Source organism: Neophocaena asiaeorientalis, unplaced genomic scaffold (assembly GCF_003031525.2).
Source record: "Neophocaena asiaeorientalis asiaeorientalis breed wild unplaced genomic scaffold, Neophocaena_asiaeorientalis_V1.1 scaffold346, whole genome shotgun sequence".
NCBI classification, from domain to species: Eukaryota; Metazoa; Chordata; class Mammalia; order Artiodactyla; family Phocoenidae; genus Neophocaena; species Neophocaena asiaeorientalis.
Genome location: NW_020175400.1, coordinates 1,459,203 through 1,472,158, shown reverse-complemented (window position 1 = coordinate 1,472,158; position 12,956 = coordinate 1,459,203). Strand labels below are relative to the sequence as shown.

The 12,956-nt window shown below is 39.4% G+C and overlaps 1 protein-coding gene across 4 annotated transcripts in view; it reads right to left on the bottom strand.

Moving 5' to 3' along the window:
* BLM (BLM RecQ like helicase) overlaps window positions 1-12,956 on the bottom strand; it is a 91,769-nt gene that overhangs the window by 65,375 nt on the left and 13,438 nt on the right. For all 4 annotated transcript variants that reach the window (XR_003006094.1, XM_024766442.1, XM_024766443.1 and 1 more), the window contains exons 2-3: window positions 2,785-2,886; window positions 916-1,616 (exon numbers count right to left, since the gene is read on the bottom strand). Coding sequence is in view for 3 of the 4 variants with exons in the window: in XM_024766443.1 (XP_024622211.1) it covers window positions 916-1,616; window positions 2,785-2,886 (803 nt within the window). In the remaining variant the exon portion in view is untranslated. The remainder of the gene's footprint in view (window positions 1-915; window positions 1,617-2,784; window positions 2,887-12,956) is intronic.

The following is a 12,956-nucleotide window of genomic DNA, read 5'->3' as shown; positions in this document are numbered from 1 at the left end:
ATCCCATATTCCTAATTTGTCCCTCCCCCTTCCCTCTCCCCTTTGGTAACCATAAGTTTGTTTTCTATGTCTGCAAGTCTGTTTCTGTTTTGTATATAGATTCATTATTATTATTTTTTAGATTCCTAATCTAAAAAATATTCCTAATTTGTCCCTCCCCCTTCCCTCTCCCCTTTGGTAACCATAAGTTCGTTTTCTATGTCTGCAAGTCTGTTTCTGTTTTGTATATAGATTCATTATTATTATTTTTTAGATTCCACATGTGATATCATATAGTTTTCTTTCTCTGACTTATTTCACTAAGCATTATATTCTCTACATATTTCTTTTTTAAAAAATTAATTAATTAATTAAATTTATTTATTTGGCTGCATTGGGTCTTTGTTGTTGCACATGGGCTTTCTCTGGTTGTGGCGAGAGGGGGCTACTCTTCGTTGCAGTGCGTGGGCTTCTCACTGTGGTGGCTTCTCTTGTTACGGAGCATGGGCTCTAGGTGCGCAGGCTTCAGTAGTTGTGGCTCATGGGCTCTAGAGTGCAGGCTCAGTAATTGGGGCTCATGGGCTTAGTTGCTCCGTGGCATGTGAGATCTTCCTGGACGAGGGCTCGAACCTGTGTCCCCTGCACTGGCAGGCAGATTCTTAACCACTGCGCCACCAGAGAAGTCCCTCTACATATTTCTTCATATATAAAATCACGGAGCTATCCTTGTTGTTTATATAAATAGCAGAATAAAATGTTTCATTTCCTTAGTATGCCCTGCCTCAAGAACGTGGCCAACAGATGGTGCTTAGGATGTATAAGCACCTCTGTACATCCTAAGGACAAAAGCTAAATCATATTTGCTGCTGTTCCCAATGCCTAGCTTTGAATAAACTAATACAACCTTTTGAAATGAAATAAAACAATAATTTTTACCTCTTTCCTCTCCCAAATGAGTTTTTAAAGGATGATTTTCCTGAGTATCTTCATTTATAAGCTCTTCGGAATTGGGGTCATCATCAATGCAAATCACATCACTATTTAACCATTCTGAGTCATCCTTCTGTTTCTTAGTCAAAAATGCCTGCTTGCTCTCAGAGGAGGAAGGAGTCAAATCAGTCTTTACTGTATTTGTTTTATCAAGGTGTGCTTTTAGAAAGTTCCTCTTACACTTTTTTGATTTCTGAGCAGTGCTTACTCTTATGAAGTGGTTTTGGCGTGGTGTCACAAATGCTTTTGAATCTCCAGAAGTATCAAAGTCATCCGTATCATCCCAATCATTGAAGGTAATAAGAGAATCTGATGAAGAACTAAATTCTAATCTCTTGAAAGTAGCATCACAGGATTCCTTTACAAGCAGTGTGTTCTGGGTAGTGCATAAAACTTCCTGAGGAACCTGTGACAAATTTGGCAATAACGGTTTTGAACCAACTCTCTTAGTTTGCTGTCCAGCTGGAGTATTTTTAAAGTCATTGATCTTTGTCTGCTGATTTGTGGTGTGGGGAAAAGGTTCACTGAAGGAAAAGGCTTCAGTAATATTAACATCTTTATCATTCAACACAGGAGCTTTTGCTACTGACACACTAGTTACAGACACATCGTTGGCTGAAGATACTTTCTTTTTAAAAGTGAAACCTCTGAAAAATAATCGAAAAACTGAATTAGATGGATTAATTTCAACAAACCCAGCAAGTACACAAAACCCAGCAAGTATACAAACCCAGAAAGTATACATAACAAAACCCTAATTTATATAACAACTTACTTCCTTGCATCACAAATGAGCGAGCGAAGAATCTATCTCCCTCTCTGATTTTAAAATGTGTAAGGTAACTTAAATTATGCTTTGTATGCTCTGATTCTTCCTATTCAGAAGCTAATTATTCAGCTTTGAGAGTATCTGGACCATTCCTACTACTTTGTTTCTCAGGCTCATAGTCCTTAATTAATAGCCTCTCCAGGGCTTCCCTGGTGGCGCAGTGGTTGACAGTCTGCCTGCCGATGCAGGGGACGCAGGTTCGTGACCCGGTCCAGGAAGATCCCACGTGCAGCGGAGCGGCGGGGCCCATGAGCCATGGCCGCTGAGCCTGCACGTCCGGAGCCTGTGCTCCGCAACGGGAGAGGCCACAACAGTGAGAGGCCCGCGTACCGCAAAAAAAAAAAAAAAAAAAACCTCTCCAGAGGGAGGGGACGGAGTAGGCGAAAAAACGTGGCTACTTGTCTCTACTCTGATACAAGTTTTATGGGGAAGAGTCAAAAACTGCCAGCTATGCTGAAATCTGAAAGACAAGTGAAAGAGGCAAGAGTCCTGGACATCGGATGGATTTAGTGACATGAAGGTCAATGGTGACTTTGAAGTCAAGCACACAGAATGGTGTCTAGAATCTGGTAAGGGCACAATAAAGATTATAAAATGTTAGGTACTGTTAGAAGGAGTTTGGAATATAGCTTGGAGGAAAGAACAGAACTGGAGAGCTATAGTTTCCTTAGAAACGGTTTTTGAAAAGGATATAAAATTATATTAAAATATTAAAAACACCGATCTGCCCAAATTTACAAGATTTGTATTCATTCATTCAATGAATATTTACTGAACAAAAACCATGTGCTAGAAACCATGCAAAGGTGCTGAGCAATACATTACCTAGCGTTGCTAAAACATGCTCTACCATTAATTTGCAAAGCAGGAAAATCACTGACCCTCTCAGCTTCATTTCCTCATCTCTACAATGAAAGGGTTGAAAGAGATGGTATTTCACTTGTGTGTTAGTGCCTGGATGGAAGCAAACCAACCAAAATACTTACGAAGATTTTGGTTTTGAAGGACTTAATTTATTATTAAGTTTTCTGGCTGAATGACGTTCCAGTTGCTCCTGTAGATTATTTTGAGGAACAGCAGCCATGATCCTAAAAAGTGAGGGAAAAAAATATCAGTGGAGTTATGCACTTTGCATTAACCACACTATTTATTGGGGGGTAGAGCACTGTTCCAACTGTGTCCAGAGTAATGACGTTTTTTTTTTGTTTTGGTCAAAAAACTGTTTTGACATTTACAACCGGTAACATTTGAAATATATAATCTTTAACTAACTGAAGTCTCACTTAAATAGCAAATGACCTGGTTTTCCCCCAATGCTAAAATAAGCACAAAAGACATTAGGGAAGGGCTTATTAGGAAAAGGCTTGCAGAAAAATGGGACCTGGCCTAGGCTTGAAGCATAAACGGAAGCCAAATGGGGAGTGAGGTGGGAGAAAATGATCAAAGCACACTGAAAACCCAAAGAACAAAGGAATAACTGAATTCTCTGCCTAAGGGGAAAATCGGGAAAAGAAGGAAGAGCACCACCAATGACAGCCATGGTTTACCAGCAAGATACCGTGCTTCATAATTACCTAGTTTCAACCTGAAAGAACACTTTTACCAAGCATATTTACACCTCTTGTGTAACAAATTGTGATACTGCTGAGCTACTGCCTGGGATAATGTGTAGCTTAAGCCACCTTAAAATTACTGGGGCCAAAGGAAGATGGGATAGCAGAATATACGGCTAGTAAACAATGCTCATTCATTTGAGCTGAGAGTTATAACCCTCTTTCCCATTCTATGTTTACCAGAGATCTCCTTTTATTTTACGCCATATATCTTAGAAGGATTAACAATACTAAATGATATTCATGGAAATATGAAGTTTTACATATATCATACTCCACTCGCTAATAATTAAAATAATCTATGTTTAACAACTGCTTTACTTTAGATAACAGTGAAAAAAGAAAAACTTGGTAGAAAGTTCAACTGGGAAATCTCCATGTGTTGAGCTTCATGAAGATGATTATGATATAGATTTTGTTCCACCTTCTCCAGAAGAAGGAATGATTTCTGCCTCTTCTTCCTCTTTAAAATGCTTTAGGTGAAACAGCTAATTAATAAACACTGAATAATTCACACTGATATGTGAATTATATCTTAATAAAGTTGTTACCAACCCACCACCCACTTTCAACGTTTATCAACTCATCAACTATTATCAGCTCATCCAATACTGTTTCATCTGTACACACATCTAAGGTCCTCACTTCACCATTCTGGAAGTCAACCTCCCAAAATAGTGATATTTTAATTCTGTCATTCCTTCTTCATTCATTAGCTGGAATAGTTCTATCAAGAGAAATGTTCTCTGATCTATTATTTTGTTACCCAGTGGTACAGCTGACATAGAAAAGACAGGATAAATGTTGGATTCTTTTCCTTTATTTATTAGTTTTCAAAATAATGAGTTAATTCTCTAACAGCCTCTAATGGTTGTGAATCTTTTTCTCAGCATCATTATAAACTCATGAATTAACCATTAGGTATGTTTTAATCCAATATAATTATCATCCTTATCGATTCTGAAACTGTTTCACGTTTGCCCAGTGGGAGCCTTTCCAGGTTGACTCTTCAGTACTTTTGACATAAACTTAGTAGGTTTTGAGAGCTTCCTTACTAACTGGAATGAAAAGACATCCCAGATTTATCTTGTGCATTTTTTTGCCCCAGACTTAGAATCAGCCATTTCCCCAAGGAGCCCTGATTTTTATTTTTAGTGGTGAATATTTTAAGACCACAGTCCCTGCACATCCAAAGGCACCTCTCCATTTTACATCCAGTTTAAAAGCACTGGCCTTTCACTGAAGTATGCTCTCTCCAAGGTCCTGCCCAATATGGAAGTTTTTCACAGAATAAATAAAAGAATTAAAAAAAGAGTGAAGTCACACTACTGCCCTCTCAAAATTTCAACCTCAAACGACTGGATGGCTGACACAGAGGCAGAGGCACACAGTCCTTCAGGCTTAAGACAAAGCAGGACAAAATGGTCCATGGCATCATTACTTAACCTTTCCCCACATTCCTTCTAAGTTTGTATTGTTCCTGTCTCAACTTTCTACAATTTTTCATACCTTATTTATTTTTATATCAAAACTGGCCATGGTATTCTTTTTCTTTTTTAGAAAGAGGGTTTATTTATTTATTGGCTGTGCCATGTGGCATGCAGGATCTTGGTTCCCTGACCAGGGATCGAACCCGTGCCCCCCTGAAGTGAAAGGACTGCGTGCTAACCACTGGACCACCAGGGGATTCCCCCTAGCCATGGTATTCTAATAGAGTTTTCCAATATTATTCCACAGTACGACTTGATATGCATATTTAGTCATCTCAATAGTACATGTGTTTGATTCGTAACTGTAGGGACATATTATGGATTCATAGTTGGCATGTAGTCAACCTTAACCCTGGGGCACCCTTCCCTATTTTCAAGCTACACTGCTCTTTGGTTATTCCCACAGGGTAGCATCCTCTAGTCAGTCATATTCTGAAGCATGATAGCAAGTACACAATTTTCCTTCTCAACAGCCTTCAGCAGTAATGCTTTTAAGGAGTTAGTGAGTACTGAGAAGCAAAAAATATCAATAAAATTGTTTGACACGCAAAAAAATTGTTCCTCAACAGCAAAGATCAGTGATACAAAATTAAAAGAAGAAAATAAATGGAAAATAAATAGAGACTAGTGCAAAGTTTCACAATACTAAAGGGGATGAACAATGAGAGCCAAGAAACGGATAAGGCTTCTGAATTAGACTCACCACAAAAGGCACAAGTATAATTTGGAAAATGATTAAAAATTTCTCTCATGTACATGAAGGAAGTTATCATGGCATTGTAAAACAATATAAATAAGTAAAAAGCTGATTGAACAGTGCAAAAAAAATTATTGAATGAAACAAGTAAACTAGAAAACCATATCCATACATAGAAAGAATAAATAAATCAATGAAAAAAAAGGTATGAGAGAATGACAACAAACCAGGGCTGGAATATAAAAAATATATCCAGCGAATGAGACTTCTTGAAGTAGTAAAAGAAACCACTCACAAATAATAAATGATTAAAGGAGTCCTATCTTAACAGTATCTTGAACAAATAAAAATAATTCAGGCCAGAAATTGAGAGGACCTTTATTGAACTAGATAAGACTAAGACATAGTCTCCTGAAATTAAACTAAAGGGCAACATTCTTTTAAAACCCTACAAGTGGCTAAGCAAGAAACATATCACATTTACAGTAACAAACAGAATTACTTCTAACTACTTCTCTGATCTTAAGTGTATGTCTCAATATAGTTTTACTTATGTATATAACTGCATGAACAACATTCAAATAGAGATACAGAACATTTTTAGCATATCAGTATGCTTTCTTGTGCCTTTTCCCAGTTAATACACCCCAGATATAACCATTAACTGACTTATTCACCATAGGTTAGTTTTGCCTATTCCTGAACTTATATGGATATATGGAATCACACAGTATGTATTATCAATGCATATTTGAAATGGCATCTATTGAACTCAAAACATTTCTAACAGATATATTAAAACATAAAATTAGAAGTACTTAAAATCAAGACCCAATACAATATCTTATATTTTACAACAGGGATGAATCCATTAAAAATAGGGGCTAAAATGAGACTGTTCTCTTATTTTCACTCTCATGTTAGACATTCTTACCAATGCAAAGATATTCAAAAAGGGAAATACTAGAAAAGAAGAGATGAGGATATCATACATGTAGACAATTCGATTATATACCAACACAATTCAAAGAAAATCAGTCGTAACAATAGATAATTAAAACTTCAGTAAAGTGGGTAAATAAAAGGTAAATATAAACCCACAAAAGTCAAATGCATTCTCATGTAGTAGTAATAACGAGCTAGAAAATATAATTTTTAAAAAGCATTCAATTAACAATAGCAACGAAAAACATTAAACTACCAATTAACCTAACAAAAGACATACATCTTCATGATATAAAGAAAATGACCAAATATTACTAGGATAAATAAAGATTTGGATAGAGAAATATTTCATGTTCTTAAATGAAAGGTTTAAATATCACAAAGGTAACAGTTTTTCACAAATTAATTTGTGAGTTCAACAAAATTCCAATTAAAACACCACAAGAATATTTCACAAAACTCAACAAAAACACTTCTAAAATTCATTTGACAAAAGCATGAAACAAGAATACTAAATAACAATGGGTGGGAACTAGCATTAGAAATATTATAATCATATTAAATGTAACTAATTTAAATGGCATGGTACTCAGCTATTTTTTTTTTAAACATTTATTTATTTATTTGGTTGCACTGGGTCTCAGCTGCAGCAGGCAGGCTCCTTAGTTGTGGCTCACGGGCTCCTTAGTTGTGGCATGCAGGTTCCTTAGTTGTGGCATGCAAACTCTTAGTTGCAGCATGCATGTGGGATCTAGTTTCCGGACCAGGGATCAAACCCAGCCCCCTGCATTGGCAGCATGGAGTCTTAACTGCTGCGCCACCAGGGAAGTCCCCAAATGGCATGGTACTCATCTTTGAAAAAGATAATCCTAGGGCTTCCCTGGTGGCACAGTGGTTAGAAATCCGCCGGTCAATGCAGGGGACACGGGTTCGACCCCTGGTCCAGGAAGATCCCACATGCCGCGCAGCAACTAAGCCCGTGCGCCACAACTATTGAGACTGTGCTCTAAAGCCTGCAAGCCACAACTACTGAGCCCACGTGCCACAACTACTGAAGCCTGTGCAACTAGAGCCCGTGCTCCACAACAAGAAAAGCCACTGCAATGAAAAGCCTGCGCACCGCAATGAAGAGTAGCACCCGCTCGCCGCAACCAGAGAAAGCCCGTGCTCAGCAACGAAGACCCAACGTAGAAAGAGAGAGAGTGAGAGAGAGACAGAGAAAATCCTAGTCTCCAAAATACAGTGTTTAATGAGAGAAACATAACAAAATAGGGTAATCAATATTTAACAAATGTTATTGGCATAATCAGTATGCAATATATTCTACATCAGGAGTTGGCAAAACTATGATTCACAGGCCTGTTTGTTCACATACTGCCTAAGGCTACTTTAGCACCGTAGTTGGGTAGTTACGACAGAGAATGGTCTACAAAGCCTAAAATATTTACTATCTGGTCCTTTACTGAAAAGGCTTATTGACAATTATTCTGGATTATTGCTGGATAAAATAAGAAATTATTAAATACAGGGTGAGGGTGAGGGATAGATTGGGAGTTTGAGCTGTGTACACACAGTTATATTTAAAATAGATAACCAGGGACTTCCCTGGTGGTACAGTGGTTAAGAATCCGCCTGCCAATGCAGGTGACATGGGTTTGATCCCTGGTCTGGGAAGATCCCACATGCCACGGAGCAACTAAGCCCGTGTGCCACAACTACTGAGCCTGCGCTCTAGAGCCCACGAGCCACAACTACTGAAGCCCACGCGCCTAGAGCCTGTGCTCCACAACAAGCGAAGCCACCACAATGAGAAGCCCATGCACCGCAACAAAGAGTAGCCCCCGCTCACCACAACCAGAGAAAGCCCACGTGCAGCAACGAAGATCCAATGCAGTCATAAATAAATAAATAGATAGATAGATAACCAACAAGGGCCTACACTACAGCACAGGGAACTCTGCTCAACACTCTGTAATAACCTAAATGGGAAAAGAAGTTGAAAAAGAATAGACACATGTTTATATAGAACTGAATCACTTTGCTGTACACCTGAAACTAACACAACATCGTTAATCTACTATACTCCAATACAAAATAAGAATTAGGGCTTCCCTGGTGGCGCAGTGGTTGAGAGTCCACCTGTCCATGCAGGGGACACGGGTTTGTGCCCCGGTCTGGGAAGATCCCACATGCCGCAGAGCCGCTAGGCCTGTGAGCCATGGCCGCTGAGCCTGTGCGTCCGGAGCCTGTGCTCCGCAACGGGAGAGGCCACAACAGTGAGAGGCCCGCGTACCGCAAAACAAACAAACAAATAAAATAAGAATTAAAAATAGAAAGCAAAAAAAAAAAGAAATTATTAAATACAGTAAATCTCTGACAAGAAGTTAAAATGATCAGGCCAAAAATGGGAACCCAGAGAGGTAAGGAGAGCATTGACAGTTGTTTTCGTCCTGTCTAGTCCTGAGAATCTGAACATCAGTTTTGCTAGCCTTGGAGGAAAAAGATGGACAGAATCAAAGTTAGGGAACAACCATGGTGGGAAATGTTCCCCTATAAAACCAGCACCCCGAAGGGCTATACCATCTGGGCAAAGGTAAACCAAAATTAAACCTCACTTCTATCCCCAGGTATCTATAAGTAAAGTTATCAATTGCTGAGGGACTGAGTGGGAGAGACTCTGAAACCACAAACCTGAGAATCTTCTGAACCCAATTTTTTTCACCCACATATTTTTAAAAAAATCCAAGTCATGAATTTAGATTAAAGTGATCCTAACTCCAAGGCATCTTCCAAATGCAAATGCAAAAATGTCTCTGGAGGACTATGCCTTTATCTTAGGCCTTAAATAGTTCCCACAACAAGACAATATATAGCAAATACAGACAAAAATTGTCAACCACACAAGTAAACAAGGCACCAGGAATGAGAACTAGTTGTAACAGAAATAGTCAAACAGTATCAGACATAGCAGTATAAAGCAATTAAACTTATGTTTACAAAAATAAAAGACAAGCTTGAAAATATCTACAGTAAACAGAAAACTATAAAGTTGACCTTGCCAGTAGAACTTTTAGGAATGAAAGATACAATAACCAAGATTCAGAATTCAACAGATAGATTTACCAGTAGACTACACACAGCTAAAGAGATCATTAGTAAAGTGGGGGTAAAACCAGAAGAAAGTATCCAGGATCTGGCTCCATGGATTTCTCACATTCTTACATGGTCCAAGCCTTCTGAGCAAAGGACATGTGAAGTAGCAGATGGTCTTGGCTGCTGTATTCCTCTGGTGAGATTTGGAGTCACACTTCCCCCAGAGACATCTCACAGTAGTAAAGATAAAGCCCTTTCTTTTCTCTCCCTGGAGACATTTCCCTACATTCAAGATAATAATCCTCAAGGCTCCTTCCCCTCTCACCCAGGGGAGATTTGCCTACATTCTAAGGTAAAAAGTGATCTCTCTGGAAGGGAGTTTGTGCAGATGTGCCAGAAACCCTCAAGTGCTCAGAGTCTCTGAATTTTGGGGTTTCTTTCCTGTGATGCACTCAACTGTATACACAGGTATCATCTAGCCCTTATCCCATCACCCTGTGGGAATTAGGGTGTAGGGAATGGATGCAAGGTATTGCTGCAATAAACCATCTGTATCTCTGACCCAGGGGTCTTGTGTCTCGTCAGTACACGTGTAAACATTTATGTGCATGTCTGTGTGTGTGCACGCGCACACATAAATAACTGTTAGAGGCTGACTTGATAGCTTAAAAGTAGGGTAAATTTTAAGATTCCCACAGTTTCTGACTTAATAGATGCATACACGGAAAACTAAAGAAAGAGATGGAAAATATGAGAAGTTAAAAGACATGGGAGATAGAGTAAGAAAGTCTAACATAAATCTAGCTAGAAATCTAGTTCCAGAAAAAGAGGAGAAACTGGGGCAGAATATTTTAAAAGATAATAGCTGGGATATTTCCAAAATGAAAGACACAAATCCTCAGATTCAAGAAAGCAAAAAGTGATTTCCCTGGTGGTGCAGTGGTTAAGAATCCACCTGCCAATGCAAGGGACATAGGTTTGAGTCCTGGTCCGGGAAGATCCCACATGTCGCGGAGCAACTAAGCCCATGCACCACAACTTCACTCGCTGCAACTAGAGAAAGCCCGCACGCAGCAACGAAGACTCAACACAGCCAAAAATAAATAAATTAATTAATTATTTTTAAAAAAGAAAGAAAGCAGACAAATTCTGAACAGGACAGAGAAAAATAAATCCACACCAAAATACATCATTGTGCAAACCTTGGGGTTCTTTTTGGTTGTAACAAGCAGCTTGTTGGATCTTAGTTCCTCAACCAGGGATTGAACCTGGGCCCTGGCACTGAAAGCACTAAGTCCTGGGACGTCCCTGGTGGTCCAGTGGTTAAAACTTCATGCTTCCAATGCAGGGGGTGCGGGTTCTACCCCTGGTTGAAGAACTAAGACTCCACATGCCATGAAGCACAGCCAAAAAAAAAAAAAAGAAAGTAAGCATCGAGTCCTAACCACTGGACTTCCAGGGAATTCCCCTCATTGTGCAATATATGGACAGATAACCGATTTCTCTTCAGCAAAATTGGAAATCATAAGACAGTGGAATATAACACAACATTGTAAATGACCTATACTTCAATTAAAAAAAAAAAAAAAGACAACGACAACAGTGGAATATCTTCAGTCTGCTGAGAGTAACCTAGAACTTTTCTCCCAGCAAAAATATCCTTCAACAATTGAGACTGAATTGCATAAGGGTGAATTTTATGGTATATAAATTATATCCCAATAAACCTTTTATTTTTAAAACTGGCTATAATAAAAGCAACAGATAAAGTGTTGGTGAGGATGTGGAGAAATTGGAACCCTTATCCATTGCTGCTGGGAATGTAAAATGGTGCAGCTGCTTTGGAAATCAGTCTGGCAGTTCCTCAAAAAGTTAAACACAGAGTTACCATATGATCCAGCAATTCTACTCCTAGATATATACTCAAAAAAACTGAAAACAGGGCTTCCCTGGTGGCGCAGTGGTTGAGAGTCAGCCTGCCGATGCAGGGGACATGGGTTCGTGCCCCGGTCTGGGAAGATCCCACATGCCGCGGAGCGTCTGGGCCCATGAGCCATGGCCGCTAAGCATGCGCGTCCGCAGCCTGTGCTCCGCAATTGGAGAGGCCACAACAGTGAGAGGCCCGCGTACCACACAAAAAAAACTGAAAACAGGTATTCTAACAAATACTTGTATCTGAATGTTCACAGGGGCATTATTCATAATAGCCAAAAACTAGAAACAACCCAAAGTCCATCAACTGATGAATGAATGGATAAAGGAAATGTGTATATCCATATGGAATATTATTTGATCATACAAAGGAATGACCAAAGCATACTGATAAGTGCTACAATAATGATGAACCTTGAAATATTATGGTAAGAGAAAAAAGCCAGAGCTTCCCTGGTGGCGCAGTAGTTGAGAGTCCACTTGCCGATGCAGGGGACATGGGTTCGTGCCCCGGTCTGGGAAGATCCCGCATGCTGCGGAGTGGCTGGGCCCGTGAGCCATGGCCGCTGAGCCTGCGCATCCGGAGCCTGTGCTCCGCAACGGGAGAGGCCACAGCAGCGAGAGGCCCGCGTATCGCAAAAACAAAACAAAACAAAACAAAAAAAACAAATCATAAGGAACCACATATAGTATGATCCCATTTATATGACATGTCCAGAATGAGCAAACCTGTAGAGAGTAATTAGTGACTGCCGGCCGGGGGTGGTTGCTGGTTAGATTGGGGGTTAATGGCTAGGGGTGTGGGGTTTCTCTTCAGGCTGACAAAGCTGTTCTAAAACTGAGTGTGACAACTGCTGCACAAGCTTATGAATATACTAAAAGCCTCTGAATTATACACCTAAAATGGGTGAATTTTATGGTGTGTGAGTTGTATCTCAAAAGAGTTGTTATTTTAAAAAATCAAGGCAAAATAAAGACATTTTCAGATCATCAAAAACCAATAGTTTGTCACCAGCAGACTCTCATTAGATGAAATTCTAAAGGATGTACTTTGAGGTAGTAAAAAAGTGAGCCTGGGTGGAAGTTCTCAGATGATAGCTGGACTGAAGGACAAAGAAAGTGGTAAATATTAGGTTAAATTTATGCAAACCTTGCCTGTGCAGAACAACAACAATGATGTCCTCTGGGGTTAAAAAAATATAGTTAAAATACCCAACAATAATGACCCATAAGTGAGGAGGGAGGTAAAGAGAGTGAATGTGTTCCAAGGCCTTTGTATTGCCTGGGAGTGTAAGGTGTTGATAAGCTTTAGACTCGGAGAGGATAAATATGCATGTTGTACTTTCTAGAGTAACTACTAAAGAACAAAAACAGAGCATGTAACTTAA